Raw genomic sequence first — 15,606 nt, forward strand, 5'->3', positions numbered from 1 at the left:
TGTTTTCTAGCCCTCTGGAGGTAGTTGCCAACATCAGGAACTTCGTTTCCTCCTACATATAGCCGGCAAGGTCACTCCTGCCCAAACTTGGCAAGGCCAGGCAGGTACGTTACAGATACTCCTTGTGACCTCATCTCCAGTCAACCACAGCTCCCCAGGCTTGTCCTCTGGGTGTTCGTTCACCACTGTTCTCTTCCCAAACCTATGGAATGTCTTCGCCCGGTGTCTACCAACCAGGCTCTGAGACCTGGCCCCAATCCTGGGGAGTAAGAAGCTCCAGTTCCAGAGCTGGTTACTTAACATCTCTGGGCTTTGAGGCCTGGCTCAGATACCAGCTAAGGCCAGCAGGGAGAGGAAGGAGGCGTGAAGTCAGTGTGGGATGGGATGGGGTCCACTGACTTCCAAGCCAGGCAAAGCAGCCCAAGGCCCCTGCCGCTCTGGCTAGGGGGACCCAGGAGGGCAAGAGGGGGCCAGGTGTGAACAGCCACTGCCTCTACTGACAGAGGGGTGCTGTCAAGGGTGGTATGGGAGGCTACAGGGGTAACCTGGGCTGAACCTAGGCACTCAGATTGGAGACTGCAGCAGGGACATGCGTACCACCTCAGACTTTACACACAAACACAAAAGAAAGGGGCCACTCAGCATGGGCAGTTTCTCAACTTTATTAGCCTGGAGCTCCTCCCTGCCAGCTCCAAGAGGCTGGCCCAGGGCACAGTGAGCAGGATTGAGGTCAGACAAGTTCAGCCCCTCGCCCCTGGCAGCCTGGGAGTCAGGCCGAGTGAACAGCAGGTGCAAAAGTCCAAACGCTGGCACTTCGGGTGTGGTGGGCACCGGCGAGGCCCAGGACAAAGCAGGGCCTGTTCTGGTGGGTGGAGGGTCCGCTGTGGAGCAGGGCTGGACCCAGCACAGGTAGCATTCCTCCAAGCACAGCAGCTACGAGCAGTTGGTAATTCTAGCCAAGAACTGCTGGGCCCACCATTCGTCCAAGTCAATGGGCACAAAGTCTGTGGGGGGAGCAGATGGCTGGGCAGTGAAGCCACCTCCCAGGGGCCAGCCTTTCTGTGCTTGAGGCTGACCACCAACCCCACAACTGGACTCCAGGTATGGAACAAGGGGCAGGGGCACTCACCTTGCAGTCTGGGGTCGGGCGTCCTTTCCATGTACTGCACGGCCCTTGGCCCGCTCTCTCCAGCTGGGCTGCCGTCCAGCTGCTGCTCCACCTGCTGCCAGGCTGTGGGGAGAGGGAAGACAGGCTGAGCCAGGGCTGTGCCACCCTGTTCTTGCCCCAGGGCCTGCTGGCCACCCTGGACCCCAGCCCGGCACCGGGAGTGGGCAGTCTGTTCCGTGGTCATAAGACCAATGGGCAAAGGCCCAGGAAACATCCAGCCCTCCGACTGCTGGGGTCAGCTTGCAGTGGGACCCGCCAGCCTGGGCCACTACCCTTTGGCCCCCTCTACCTTTGGACACAAAGCGGACGTTCTCCTCGTGGGCCAATGTGTAGGTCTCCTGGGCCACCTCGAGGGATGGGGATGTGGCGGGGGGCCGCCGGCCGTTCACCCGATTAAACACGAGCCTGGGCCCCGGGCTGTGGGAATGGGGAGAAGGTCGGCCACGGTCCCAGGCCCAGGTGCTACCTGGCAGAGCCCCAGGCCAACTTGTATCATGTCTGTGCCAAGGCCAGGACCAGCCCAGGCATGTCCTCAAACCACCCCAGCACCCCTGGCCATATACCACCTCCGGCTCAGCCTCAGAGGAGGCAAGTGGCCGCAGGCCAGGGAGGGGCGGGCCAATCTGTTCCAGGCTGGCCGAGGGTCTGCGATGCCCACACATCCGCCGAGCGCAGTTCTCAGCCCAAGAGAAGCTTCTCATCTTGCAGGGACCAGTCTGCCCTTGGCCTTCCCTGCTTCCCAGCTCCCCCCAGGTCCCCTGGGAACAAGCACCAAAGGGAGGCTCTGCCCAAACAGCGCCGAATGTTGGGGACGGTATCTGGCACCCACTCCCACCCAACCTGAGACAAGGCGCCCTTGCCCACAGGGCAGGAACTCGGAGGAGACGCCGACCCGGAAGAAGGGGCTGCCCCAACGTCAGGGTAGGCTGGGTCCACGCGCCCAGCTAGGGTGGAGGAGCCGTGGGGGAGCGGGGCCGCACCTACGGCAGGGTGGGAGCCGGGCTCCTGGCTGCACGTGCCACTGTGCCAGGCACTCGAGGTCCCCGGCCGGCCGGCTCGCATTCCTGCTCAGGTCCCCACCGCCGGGCGCGTGCCAGCCGCTCTGAGTTCCTCCTCAGGCGAGGGGGCACTAAAACAGAGAGGGGCGCCTTGAGGAGCACGAGGGGCCAGGCCAGCCTGGGGGCCACAGGGGGCCAGCTGGCTGCCAGGGAGCTGGATGTGTGCAGCCAGAGGAGGGCAAGGGGCACAGGGCAGCCCTGACGTGGGCTCCCCCTGGCCCGATCCCCCTCACAAACCAGGGGATGTGGAGGTTTGAACTTGGCCCTGAAGGCTGCAAACTCTGGCCAAATTTGGAGATCAACCTCAATTTTACAAAAAGAAGAAAGGCCACCCAGGGCTGTGAATTCCAGGACCAGGTGGGGCCGTGGGGGCTGGGAAGGGACCCGGCAGGCGGGGTGTGGGGGCAGAGGTGCCCCATCCTGCCCCCGTGCCCCAGGCAGAGGCTGCCCCAGCTAAGCTCAGGCTCCTTCCAGGGCTGGGGGCAGTGTGACTTGTCCAAGGCCGCTGTGGACCCCAGAGCCATACCCCAAGCTTGAGGCCGGCCCCCCACCCTGCACTCCCATGCACCCCAAGACTCTCCCCAGGCCTGGGGCATGCCTTGCCAGGGTCCCCAACCTCTCCTCAACCTGCAGGACTGAGCTCAAATGTACCCCTCCGGCTGTGCTTGTGCCCACCTTGCAGCCAACCCTGCCCTGGGGGCAGAGGGCGCTAGGGGTGTGGCTTCACCCTGAGCTGCGGAGGTCTAGCCAGCCAGGCCCTCCCAGCCCCTATCCCCATCTCCAGCTCCTGGCACAGGCCAGAGTGTGGGGTGGGGGGAGGAAGAGAGGTGGGGCGACTCCAGACAGTGGGCGGGAAAGGCCCCTACAAGAAGAGGAGTGGGGGCGGGCCAGGCAGCCCTGCCCAGCAGCCCAGAGGCCACAGCTGTCTTAAGCCCCGAGCTGGGGAGCCTACCGTCAACTATTCTGGGCCGGGGTGGGGGCAGGAGGCGCCATGTTGTGACCACTGGGGGAGGGGGGATGGCGCGCGCCTCACAGGCCACATGGCCATGCTGGGAGCCACAGGCTTGTCCCTCAGGCTCATCTGAGCCCCCAGCTCCAAGGTGCCCTGGCTGGCTGGGTGTTTGGGGGTCCAGGCAGGGCAGCCAGTGGGCCTGGGGCCCCCACTGAGGCCCTCATCCACTTGAGGTCCTGCCCACTCGAGGAACTTTGCTATCGTTTCCATCTCTTTCCCTGACACCCCAACTTTGCTGGCAACTGCCCTTGTCCCCGAGCAGTGGGCCATGAAGTTGGGTTTCCCCAGGTAAGCGTGAAGGCCAGGACCCACCTCCCGTGCCTCTCCCAGTGAAGCTCAGAGCCACCCCCACAGCTCCCTGCTGCATGACCACGAGCTGGCTGCACACTGTGTGCCTGTTTCCTTTCCTTGGGAGGCGGAGCAGCTGTGTGGACCATAACTGACATCAGCCAAAAGTGTGCTCAGCACACCTGGCAGCTCAGCACCCCCACCCAGCCCCAGGCACCACATGTCTCCCTCCAGGCCATACCATTGCCTGGAGCCCTTTTCCTCACTGTGATTGAGACCTCCAGTTCAACACACCCTCCCCCGCCCTGCAGGGGTCCGTGGCCACGCCCCAGAAGGTCCCAACCCGACAGGCCTCTGGGCCCTCTGAGCTGCGGGGACAGCCCCACGTGCCCTGCTGGATCCCCGGCCTCTCTGGAAGGAAGCCCTGTGCTGGCGAGGCTCCCTCGGGCCCTTGTTGGCCTTGCCTCCCCTTCAGGCAGGTGTGGCTCTAGAGCAAAGCCCTAGGACACTTAAAGAATAAATGGGATGCAGACTTTAGGAACTAAGCCAATGAAGAAAAAGGCTCAGCCAGCCCACCCAGCCCAGGGGGCTGACCCCCAGGGCACAGTCACGAGGAGGCCAAAGCCCTCCCAACTGATCACAGAGGCGGACCGAGCCCCTCCGGACTCTGGGTTGAGCTCGCACTGCCGGCTGGCACTGGCCCTTGGCGGCCGCGGGGCAGGGCTCTTGGTGGCCCAGGGTGCTGAAGGTGAGCAGAGGGGTTCAGACCTGGGCTCACCCCACTCTGTCTCCGAAGGGAGTCCTGGGTTGCTGCCCTCACACCTCGGCCTCAGTCTGCTAGGCCGGCCACTCGGGGTCACTCACACCCTAGAGCCCATCGATTTTGCTCCCAGCCAGCGTCCCCCTGAACGCGGGGGCCTGGAGGGTGCCCTGCACCCAGGCCCAGCCCCCTGCGACTCAGTCCGCTGAGACGGAAGAGCCCAGGATCGGCAGAGGCAGGATCGGCCGCGCCCTGCCTTCCCCGCCCCGCCCCGCTCCGGGCCATGTGGCACGGTTACCCATAACCTTTCCCCAAGGTCACCCTAACCCTGCGCGCCGGCGGGGGAGGGGAGCGCCGGGCTCGCGGGCGCCGCGCTCTTACCTTGGCAGGGGCCAGGGGCCAGGCGGCTGCGCCCGCGGAGGCGGCGGCGGCGGCGTGGACTGCCGGCATCTAAGGAGGTCGCCGAGCCTGCTCTCCACCTGCTGCTGCGTGGGACCTGCGGGCACCGGGCGCGTCAGCTGCCGGGTCGACCCGGAGCCCCGACGCGCGGCCTCCCGGACGGTGACGCGCCCTGGACTCGCGGGCCCCCCGCCGTCCACGCCCGCCCCGCGCCCTCCGGCCCCGTCGCACCTTTGCGACGCTGCGTGACCAGCTTGCTGGGCCCCTTGGTGATGGTGTACATGGCGCGTGGGGCCCCGGGTGCGGGCTGCCCACGCGATCGCTCGGCCGCGCGCCCGCGCCCTCCTGCCCGGCTCGCGGTCAGGGCGCGCCAAGGGCGCAGCCCCTTTAACCGGCCGCGGGGCGGGAGGGGGGCGGGCCCGCTACACGCCCCCGGCGCTTAAAGGGGCCGCGCGGGCTCCGGCCGCCAGGAGGCGGGTGAAGGTGGGGTGGGCCGGGCCGCTCTCCCCGTGCCGGCAGGTGCCGGCTGGTGACAACCGGCCACATCCCCCATGACCCAAGGCCAAAGCAGATGGAGCCACCTGAGCCTTGGGACAGCCCATAGGGTGGTCGATGCACCCCTGCAGGGGGCAGAGGTGGCCGCTACTCTTTGATGGGCAAGGCCAAGGGGCCTGGGTGCACCTTTGGCCATTCTCCAGTCAAGCAAAAGGAATGGGGCTGGGCAGGGAAACGGTGCCCTGTGTCTCTCTTGAACCCCACTGCAGGGATGCATGAACAGCACTGGGCTCCAGCTCCCAGGCCCCATGCCTTGGTGCACCACCTCCAACTCCAGGGACTGGTGGGAGAGGCCACTTACAGGTCCAAGGACCATGTGGGGGTGGCCCCAGAGGCTGCTGACCACCACCTGGGGGCCAGATGTAGAGAGGAGGGGGTGAGGCAGGCCCGGCCTTGCTTTTGGCCATGCTTCATCCTGGGGAGGGCAGGACTCACTCCTCTCGGTCCTGGGCCCATAGTTGAAGGTGGCCCTCCCTCTGCACACACCCTGCTCAAAGCCAGGGGGCTGCAGGGTCTTTCCGTGGCTACCAGCCCAGGGATGGAGGCCACAACTGCAAATGGACACTGAGAGCCAGGCCTGGGTACAGTGGGCATTTGGGAAGCCCCATGGCTGGCGAGCGGGAGGGCCACATTAGGCACAGCTCTCCAAGGCTGCCATCACCCTCCACTGGCTTGAACTCATTCGTTAACCAATGCTCAGCAAAAACTGCCCCGTGGCCGTCGACAGCCTGCACCCCAACCTTGGGCCAGCACGTGGGCCCGGGGCTCCTGGATTCGCCTGAGAAATACCTGAGGATACTCCAAGGCCTGGAACAGGTCCAGGCAGGGCTGAGAGGCTGGCGTTGGAGGCCCCAGCTCCTCGGGGCGGGAGTGGGACCAGGGCTAAGCCCTAGACAGGGAGAGGTGGGCAGCTCCCGAAGGGGGTTAGGGGCTGGCAGCAGGGGCACCTGCTCCTCACACACCCACTGCACCTGCCCTTCCTCCCTCCCAGGCCTGCCCCATTCCACTGATCCTAAGCAAGGCTGAAGGACGTGGGGACACCCAGCTCCCTCCTCGGTAGGGCCTGGTGTGGGAAAAACAGCAAGGTTGGGACCCCGAGATGGCAGGAAGGGCTCCCAAGACACGCAGCACCTCGGGGTCCAGGAGCCCCGCTGACCCCCAGGCAGTGCCTGTCCCTCCCCCCCCAGCCTGCTGTGTCCTTCACGCCTGGCCTGGTCCCGCGTCATCGCACAGCCAGCCCTGGCCGCTCCCTGTGGCCTTGAGCTGCCCGTGACGGTTCCCTGCTCGGTCACTCACGCCCTGGGGGGTGGCACAGATGGCCTCCACCTCATAGAGCTCCCAGCCCCGTGCAGGGAACGGGTGCCACCAGGTGCTGGGCCAAGGCAGCCAGGGTAGAAGGGCCCTGAGTAGAGACGAGGCCCACAGCAGGGGGTGTCCCTGCACCCTGCACAGCTTGGCCCATGAGGAGGAGAGGGACAGGTCCAACGGGCTATGCCTTTGCTAAACCAAGGCCGTGGACCTTCCAGAAGATTCCCATCCTCTGAGGTCAAAAGTGGGACCAGAAGCCCTGAAAGAGGTGCAGGGGAGAGGCAGAGAACAAGCTAGAGGGCAGATGAGAGGTGAGTGGGCCACAAAACAGGGGCCCACAGCAGGGCACAGAAAGGGAGCCCATGTGGCTTGTGGGCCAGTGGCCCTGGCACTCGCGTGGGGGCCTGGCTTTGTGGCCCACTCAGGACACAAGGTCAGGGGTCAGGTCAGGCCTGGGGCCATAGCCATCAAAAGGCCGTTGGCTCGGGTGGTAGGTCTGGTTCTCGTTGGGCAGAACCTTGGCCAGCCTGGCGCAGTGCAGTGGCTCTGGTGAGCTCCTGACTCTGCCCCACCCTGGACTGGCCTGTTTCTCCAGGGGCCAGCTGAACACACAGAGGTGGTGTCCCCACAGTGAAAGTGCCCAGGGACTGTCCCTAGCCCTGGAACGTGTGGGCCTCACTCACCAGGGCGGAAGAGTGGTTCTGGCAGGGGAAGGACAGGCCTTTTTCTCGAAGACCCACCACAATAAAGACATGTTTTTTCTTCTGTTGACAACACGACAGCGTTTTGTTCACGTAATGCTAAAGTTTACATAAAAGGAGAAACTTCCAATTGCCAGCCGCCCCTGGGATTTTTCCGCAATCACAGGTGTGATTGAGTCTAGTCCTGGGCTGGGGCCACCAACCGAGGGGTGACCAGTGACTTCAGGACAAGGTCTTGTCAGTGCTCCCACCTTCCACCCCAGGAGTTGGCTCAGCCTGGGCCCCAATCCAGGGAAAGGGGAGGGGCAGGATGGTTGGTATCCACAGCAACCGCTGGGTGGGGTCCAGCGAACAGTGGGTACAAGGACCAAACCCAGGAGAGAAACTGGACTCTGCCCCCCACTATGGCCGTCGGGAGCAGGAACCGGTGGGCACAGGCATGGACAGCCCACCCCTCAGGAAGGAGGATGTCAGATGAAGCCAGGGGGCCCTACCAAGGACGACTGGTGCCCCCCACTCCCCCCAGGCCAGTTAGGCACCTGCGTCCCCTGGACATGGAAGTGGACCCTGGGAAAGGCCGGTGGAAGAGCTGCTTTGCTGGACCTGGTGGCTCTGGGCTGGGTGTGGGGTTCTCTGGGCCCGAAGCTCCAGGTCAGAGGGAGGGGCTGGGGTGAGGGCAGGGGCTGCTCCTCAGGTCCTGGGAGAACCGAGCCGCCCTCTTTGCACCTTAGCCCTCATCCTGGCACGGAGGATCCGCCCACAGCCCAGCAAGAGGAAGGCAGCCGGGGAGCCTGGTGCTCTGAGAGGGAAAAATGGACAGCGTGAGGACAGCACGCCTGCCAGCAGGGCAAGCTGCCCTGAACCCAGAGGAGGGGGCTGCGCACTGGCCTCCCTGAGCGCCGGGACCGCGCCCGCTGCCCGCGCCGACCACCCCCGGGCCTCCCGGACCGAGCCCTGGCCCGGGGCGCCATGTGCGGGGCGCGCGGGGCGATGCCTCCGGGACCTGAGTGAGCACCGGCTGCCCGGCCCTGCCCGCTCTGGGAGTGCACCCCGACGTCGTCCCAAGACGCGCAGCCAGCCGCCGGCGCGCGACCCCCTCTGCCCCCGCCCCATGCAAGGGAGAGAGCGGTGGCCGGGGGCGGGGGCGGGGACGGAACGGGCGCCCCCAGGAACGCTCCAGGGCGGGTGTCCCGTGCCCCGGCCTCTGCCTTGGGGACCTCGACGCGCCGGGGGCGGGCGGGAAGGGAGTCGGGCGGGTCTGTCCGTTTTCTCTCGGGGTGACTCCGCTGCACCCAGGGGCGGCACCCCCCGAGGCGCACGACCGAGGCCGCGGCCTCACCCGGGACATCGTTGGGCGCTGCCCAACGGCCCCCGCGGTTGCCATGGTTTCCAGAGCGCCCGGTAGAGGCGCGCATGCGCGGTGTGGCGGTCTGGCCGCGCGGGCCGGGCTGCGTCATGGTCTTCTAGGCTCCTGGGCGCTTCTGAGCACGACAGCGCCGCTGGTGTAGTGGTATCATGCAAGATTCCCATTCTTGCGACCCGGGTTCGATTCCCGGGCGGCGCATTGCTGTTTTGGAAAACATTTTTTCCCCCATCTCAAAATTAACTCCGTTTAACCACAGAAACAAAAGGCCACGGGCCTATTCTAGAAAACCCCACCGCCGGAATCAAGCCGGCGGGGCCCCGCAGCGTTGGGGAGCTGACCCCGTGCGGGAGCCGAGTGCACAGACGCGGCTTTGCTCGATACACTTTCGCTCACGAGACTCCGGACGGATAGACAACTTCAGAGAGTGACAAGCGCAAAGAGGACACTAGGACAGCCATGGGGTATACGGCGCTCAAGCGCCGGGCGCCTGAAGGCAGCGACTCTGCCGGCCGCGGGTACCGAGCTGCTGGCCCATTCATGGCGGCGCGCGGCCTCCTGGGAGTTGTAGGCGCGCGGAGATGAGTACCACAGCCAGCCTACAATTCCCGGCGTGCACTGAGGCTTCAGGTCCACAGCTCCCGGCGTGTCTCGCGGCTTCCGGACCATAGCTCCCGGCGTGCCCCGCGGCTCGACCACAGCTCCCGGTTCGCTCCGCGGCACCCGACCACACCTCCCCTTGCGCCGCGGGCCGCGGGTGTACGTGCCGGCGCGCCCCGCGGCAGTTCCCTGACCCGGGGAAGGGCGCTGTCGCGATGCTCGTGGCGGCGGCCGCGGAGCGGAACAAGGATCCCATCCTGCGCGTGCTGCGGCAGTACCTGGACCCGGCCCAGCGCGGAGTTCGCGTACTCGAGGTGGCCTCAGGCTCCGGCCAGCACGCAGCTCACTTCGCCCGGGCCTTCCCCCACGCCGAGTGGCAGCCTTCGGACGTGGACCAGCGCTGCCTGGACAGGTGTGACGGGTCCCGCTCAGTTGGTCCCTTCCTGCGGCCGCTCTCCGACCAGCGCGGGCGGGCAGAGTCGGTAGAAAGGCGAGACGGTGGACAGTCCTGTCAGTGGATGAGGGTGGCAGGAAGCCCGCGGGACCCAGGCCCGAGATATTTACGGCCTTTCTTACCCCAGCGCAAGCGCCAAGTGTGGGGAATCCCGAGGTTGAGAATGGGACGGCTTCGAGGGCAGGTGACCCTGGGCTGCGTCCCATCGCCCTGGGCCCCCACTGCCCTCGTAACTTTGAATGAGGCCTTTTCTCTTCTGAGTCTCTCCTAAGAGTAGCTGCTGTGGAGAGGGGCCACAAAACGCGCGTGCACAGGCTGAGCCCCCCACCGACAGCACTGCTGTCCCGCAGCATCTCGGCCACCACTCAGGCTCAGGGCCTGTCCAACGTGAAGGCGCCACTGTACTTGGATGTGACCTGGGGCTGGGAGCAGTGGGGTGGAATCCTGCCCCAGTCTCTGGACCTGCTGCTGTGCATCAACATGGCCCACATCAGTCCCCTAAGCTGCACCCAGGTCTGTGGGACAGTGAGGGGCCTTTAGCACCCCTCTTCCTGCCTTGGGAGGGAACCAGGGGCCAAGGGGATGGGGCATCCAGGTCTTGGAAGTCATGGCTGAACCTCCAGCCCCAGCCAGAGGCTCTTTCTGGGGCCTGGGGATGGCTCCTCACTGCATCCTACTGCCCCTCCCCAGGGCCTGTTCAGGGCAGCAGGACACCTGCTCAAACCCAAGGCCCTGCTCATCACTTACGGGGTGAGTGCTCCTACCGGGACACTGTGAGAGAGACCTCCTCTTTCCAGAAAGGTCTGCCAGCCAGTCTACTGTCCCACAGGTGTAGGGCCTTTGAGCCTTCCCAGCCCCCACTCCTCTGGGCTTTGGACATGCCCGCCAGCACATGGCTTCCCTCTTCGTCACTGGCCCAGCTCTGGCACAGGGGACATCACTTTGCCTCACCAGTTGGTCCTCAGCACACACACACACACACTCCCACCCCCACCCCCGCTCCTTGGGGCCCATGAGCCTGCCAAGCCTTTCCTGTGCTCCGCTGGAGACTAGCAGCAGGGCTCTGCCCCAGCCCCTCCCCCTGGCTGCCCCCGGGCATGGGGGCACTGGTGGAGCTGTGACTGTGTCCCTGCAGCCCTATGCCGTCAACGGGAAGATCTTTCCCCAGAGCAACGTGGACTTTGACCTGGTCCTCAGATGCAGGTGTGCTGAGAGGGCAGGGGCCTGGCTAGGAAGGCGGGTGGATGCCCGGTACCCCTCCAGACTCTGAGTGCACCTCTCTCGTCTCTGGCAGGAACCCAGAGTGGGGTCTGCGGGACACAGCCCTCCTGGAGGAACTGGGCCAGGCCAGTGGCCTGCTCCTGGAGAGGATGGTAGGTGATGGGAGGCCGGTCTGGGGGATGGGGGTGGGGGTGTCTTCCCAGGCTCTGGGAGCCGCTTTGCACAGCCAAAGCATCTCCCCCAGGTGGACATGCCAGCCAACAACAAATGCCTAATATTCCGGAAAGAATGACCCTTGCCCGTCAAGATTCAAACCCAGACCTTCGGTCACTGGCTCTCTGGGCTGGGTCTTAGGGACCACAGGTTGTGGCCCATTGGGGGCGCCTGTCCAGTGGTCGCAAGGCTGGTGAGAGCCTGGACCCCAGCCTGCTTCTAATAAAAGCGTGTCCTTCTCTGCCTCATGTCCAGCATGCCACCTCTTGGGAGCAGTCCCCCTTGGGAGGTAGGAGGTATCCCAGGGTTCTAATAGGCTTGGTCCCTGTGGGTTGGAGGCATGGCCTGGTCTGGGGGGTCTCAGGGGTCAGGGCCATCCCAGCCTGCCTAGGGCTCAGGGGCAGAGGGAGAGAAGGAGGGGAAAGGATTGGCCCAGGGGCAGGTGCTGCGGCAGGACCCCGCGGGCCTTCCTGCCAGTGGCAGTGGGCCCTGGGCCCCGGGGTCTCCAGCTCTGGGGGAGGCTTCCCTGGGGAGGCTTCCCGGGGGGAGCTGATGCTCTGGGGTGGCTTCTGCCTGTAGCCAAAGCCCAGGTTTGGTGGCAGGGTGCAGCCGGGGTGAGGGGATGGAGGGAGAGGCTCCAGGCGCCGGGAAGCCTTTTATTCAGCAGGCCAGGGGTGCCTAGTCCTGGAAGCGGTTGAGCAGCTCGCACGCCTTCTTCTCAAGTAACTCCGAGATCTTCCGGACACGTTTGTCACTGGCAGCACGCACATAGCTGCCGGCGTCCAGCACGGCCACACCGTCGCGCACCTCGCCCATGAGCACCAGCGGCCCGTCGCCGGCCGTCACGTTGGGGCAGGGGCAGGCCCAGTCCACGCCGTGCAGCGTTACTTCCAGGTAGCGGGTGCCAAAGAACTTAAGGCCCATCTTGTCGTCCTTGAGCACGTCGTCAAGTGCCACGCGCGCGATGCCGCCGGCGCCCGCGGGCTCCTCCAGCACCTCAGTGAGGCGGCCCACGATGGCGAAGTCGCTGCGGCACAGGCTGAGCGCCAGCTTGCTCTTGAGGCGGCAGGCGCGGCAGGGCGGCGCGCGGGGCACTGGGCAGGCGTCCTCGCAGCTCTCGCGGCTCTCGAAGTTGTTGGCGTTGCCGTCGCACCCGCCGTAGACGAAGGCGTGGCAGCGGCGCAGCAGCGGGCTGTAGGCCCAGCGCGGCTCCCAGCGCTCGCAAGGGCCCTGCACGGCGGGCAGCGTGCACGCGTCCCCGGGGCCTCGCGCACACGCCTGCTGGCATGCCTCGTAGGTCTCGAAGCCGCCGCGGGCACAGCCGCGGGCTGGGAAGGCCATGCAGCCGCCGCGCTGTGGGTCGAGGTGCCAGTGCACGTGGGTGACGGCGGCTGCCGGCGCAGCGCAGGCCGGGGCGGCCGGCGTGCGGAGGCATTCGGCGGGGCTCGGAGCGCTGGGGACCCCGGGCGGCTCGCGCTGCACCACGGAGAGTGGGAAGTCGGCGCGCAGCAGGCCAGCGGCGTTGCGGGCCGTGCAGGTGTAGACGCCAGCGTCCTCGGGCCGCGCGTTGTATAGCACCAGCTGCCCGATGCTGGTGACCGCCACGTTGCCGTACATCTGGTCGGGCCGCATGATGAGGTGCTCCCTCTGTTCGCTCTGCTTCTCCCAGGTGACGGCCGGCGGGGGGCGACCGCCCACGTCGCAATGCAGGCTGGCGGTGCCGCCGACGGGCACGGCCTGTGGCGCGGGGCTGCTGTAGAGGGCGGGCGGCACCGGGCGGGCGCCCGCGGCCCCGGACGTGGGCCGGGCGGTGGTCTCGGGGGGCCCGGGGCTGCTGGGCGGCCCGCTGAGCACGTGCTTGCAGGGCACGACGTGCAGGCGCCGGCCTCGCAGGCAGGCCTCGGCGTCCATGTAGCACCGGTTGTAGTAGGTGAGGCCGTCCGAGGCGCAGGTGAAGGCGGGCTCCTTGCCACAGCGGTCGCGACAGCGGCACACGGGCTGCCCGTCCCAGAGGTCGCAGGTAGCGCCCTGCTGCGCGCACGCAAAGCCCTCGCAGGAGGCCGCCGGCGCGGGCGTGGACGGGCCCCCCTGGGCGAAGCGCGCCGCCACGCAGCTCCGCAGCCCACACACGTTGGAGCAGCACTTCTCTGCGGCCGCGCAGTCCTGGGGACAGTGGGGGTGTGTGGGTGGGGGTCGGCTCTGGCGGCGTTTGGCCCGCACACGCCCCCAGGGTCCCCAACCCAGCCTGCCCTGGCATCCAGCGTGCCCCAACCATGGTGGGCCCACGGCCCGCCCTTGCATCCAGTGGCCTATCGCCCTCGACCTCCACCCAGCCTCAGTTTCTCCCGTGCCACGCTGCGGAATCCCGCAGAGGTTCAGCTCCCGCCCAGGCCAACGACGGGCTGTGCACTGTGTGAGGTGCTGAAGCTGCACCGCTGGTACTGAGCTGTCCACTCTCCGGTCCCCTCATTGGGATCTCTGAACACCTGGAGGAGACTGAGACCTGGGGGAGGGGCCACGCGCTCAAGACACGGCCTCCTGCCTCCTCTGCTGGGCCTTGACTGCCCCTTGGGAGGTGGGCAGGCAGCAGAGCCCCAGTGGCATCCCTGTCCCCGCTGGGCTGGTCCCCAGAAAAGGCAAGGGCCCAGCAGGTCGGGCCAGGCCGGGCCTCCCCCACCCACCCCATCTTTGGACAGCAAAGGGTGACGGATGGGGCCAGAAGGAATAGCTCTGGTTCGGTTGAGATGGCGGGCAGACCCCTGGGCACAGTAAAGGGGTGACCCTTGGGACCTGCACCCCGCATGCAGTCTGGTGAGCATGGGCAGCTCTCCCATTCCCTCCTTGGAGAAAGCCTGGGGTCAAGAGGCGATGTGCTGCTGGGGGTGGGGGGGGGTCCCAGGCTTTGGGCGATACTGGCTCCTCCCGCTGCCCGCCTGAGCCCTCAGACTCCCCAGGGCCCTCCCCGGCCCCCAGCTCACCTGGTCCCCGAGGCACTCGCGCTCACAGGTGCTCTGGGCATCCACCCACAGGTTGGGGCTGAGCTGGTTGGGGCACACGCCCGCGTGGCCCCTGGGCTCAGGCAGGCGGGCCCCCGCAGCTAGCCCGGCAGCCACGAGCAGTGGCAGGAGGGGCCCCGGGGTCCGCATGGGGACTGCCCACAGAGGGGCCCTTGTCTGGCTCCGCGGAGCCCCCCTCCCCACAGGCATCCACCCTCTCTGCCCGCCCCTCACCCCCGCAGATACTGCTGCGGCGCTGCCCCGGTGTGTGGAGCCCGGCGGCTACGGGCTCCCTGGGCGCCCCTCGAAACATGCGTCCTCCAGTCCGGCTGGGTGGCGAGGGAGGGGTGCGCGGGCGCGGGAGGCCTGGGAGGAAGAGCCACTGGCGGGCGGGCAGGGACACCGAGGGGCGGAGAAGGGCGGCTTTGGTCAGAGAGGGGGAAGAGCGAGGAGCGGACGCTGTAACCCGAGCCCCTCGCCCGCCCCTGGCTTTGGGGCTGGAGAGGCCCCAGGACGCCCCTGGAACCAGGGATCAAAGCCCTTGGCCCAGACCCGCCCCTCGCCTGGACCCGGAGCGTGGGGGCGGGGCGAGCACGGCTTTGTCCTGACCCAGGACTGTCACCAAGTGGGAGCTCAGCTGACCACTGCCTGGGGTCTCCCCAAGGCGGGTGCCCAGTGGCCATTTGGAAGCGACCATGCCCACCAGGGTGGTCCTGCACCTCCCTCACTCCTTCCAGTCTTGGGGTGGAACCTGAGTCCTTCCTGTCCGACTATCCCCTGCTGACTGGGGAAGGGGCCTGGGGCCCACCCAAGCGGCACGTGTCCACCCCAAGACCTGGTCTGCTCGGACTCTGCATCGAACATGACAGGAGCCAAAGTAGGGCTGTCCCTTCACCCCAGCTGCTGGGTGCCTGACCTGCAGCTTGTGCCAGGGATGGACCAAGCAGTTCATTTTATTAAAATTGCTTAAAAGCCCATCGTGGCTGTTGTCCCGGCATGGGATCGTTGGCCTGGGGGCGCTCAGGGGCCTGTCTGGTGGCTTCCCTGCAGCCCAGGACCCAGGGCCTGCTTCCCAGAGGCCAGGTAGGTGAGGGAGTACAAAGCGCTCCAGGAGCTCCCTGAACCTCCGCAGCCAGGAGGTGGAACCCAAGCTTGGGAAGGCTCTGAGATGGGAGGGAAATGCCCCCTGGGACCCTGGGACCCTGGGCCTGCCGTTCTAACCCAGCAGTCAGGATAAGAGACGCCTGCTGTTCACAAAGAAGCCAAGAGGTGGACGCCTTGAGGACACTGTTTGTTCCTGCACTGCCACGGGGCCCTGGGGGTGGGATGGCCCCACAGGAGGTAGAGGTCCTGGACTGGATAGGGAGCCAGGCGGGCTGAGAGGCCCCAGGAGGAGCACCTTTCCTAGTGTGGGGTGGTTGGGGTGGGGCGCACCCAGCCTGGCTCCAGGAGGCCCCCACACCCTGAGGGCACGGCTCAGGGTGCAGAACTGGCAGAAGCACCAAGACAG

General features: G+C 66.5%; 3 protein-coding genes and 1 non-coding gene across 5 annotated transcripts; 2 read left to right on the plus strand and 2 right to left on the minus strand.

Annotated features, from left to right (window-relative positions):
- Positions 1-646: 646 nt before the first annotated feature.
- Positions 647-5,069, minus strand: MCRIP2 (MAPK regulated corepressor interacting protein 2). The gene is made up of 5 exons (XM_077142308.1): positions 4,917-5,069; positions 4,668-4,782; positions 1,458-1,585; positions 1,130-1,231; positions 647-1,004 (listed from the first exon to the last, which is right to left on the minus strand). The coding sequence occupies exons 1-5, from the start codon at positions 4,966-4,968 to the stop codon at positions 934-936; spliced, it is 468 nt and encodes a 155-aa protein (XP_076998423.1). The 5' UTR covers positions 4,969-5,069; the 3' UTR covers positions 647-933.
- A 3,673-nt stretch (positions 5,070-8,742) lies between these two features.
- Positions 8,743-8,813, plus strand: TRNAG-CCC (transfer RNA glycine (anticodon CCC)). The gene has a single exon. It is a non-coding gene; the product is annotated as a tRNA-Gly (tRNA).
- A 500-nt stretch (positions 8,814-9,313) lies between these two features.
- Positions 9,314-11,343, plus strand: METTL26 (methyltransferase like 26). 2 transcript variants are annotated; one of them, XM_077142312.1, is made up of 6 exons: positions 9,316-9,624; positions 10,017-10,179; positions 10,357-10,416; positions 10,802-10,869; positions 10,961-11,039; positions 11,132-11,343. In XM_077142312.1, exons 1-6 carry the CDS (start codon positions 9,428-9,430, stop codon positions 11,177-11,179), a joined length of 615 nt encoding a protein of 204 aa, XP_076998427.1. In that variant the 5' UTR covers positions 9,316-9,427; the 3' UTR covers positions 11,180-11,343. The 2 variants fall into 2 exon arrangements, with proteins under 2 accessions (XP_076998428.1, XP_076998427.1); XM_077142313.1 differs by lacking the exon at positions 10,357-10,416 and having other exon boundaries at positions 9,314-9,624.
- Positions 11,344-11,443: 100 nt separating this feature from the next.
- On the minus strand, positions 11,444-14,307 carry WFIKKN1 (WAP, follistatin/kazal, immunoglobulin, kunitz and netrin domain containing 1). The gene is made up of 2 exons (XM_077142309.1): positions 14,079-14,307; positions 11,444-13,263 (listed from the first exon to the last, which is right to left on the minus strand). The coding sequence occupies exons 1-2, from the start codon at positions 14,304-14,306 to the stop codon at positions 11,779-11,781; spliced, it is 1,713 nt and encodes a 570-aa protein (XP_076998424.1). The 5' UTR covers position 14,307; the 3' UTR covers positions 11,444-11,778.
- Positions 14,308-15,606: the final 1,299 nt, after the last annotated feature.

The sequence above is a fragment of the Tamandua tetradactyla genome, chromosome 23, assembly GCF_023851605.1.
Source record: "Tamandua tetradactyla isolate mTamTet1 chromosome 23, mTamTet1.pri, whole genome shotgun sequence".
Classification (NCBI taxonomy): domain Eukaryota; kingdom Metazoa; phylum Chordata; class Mammalia; order Pilosa; family Myrmecophagidae; genus Tamandua; species Tamandua tetradactyla.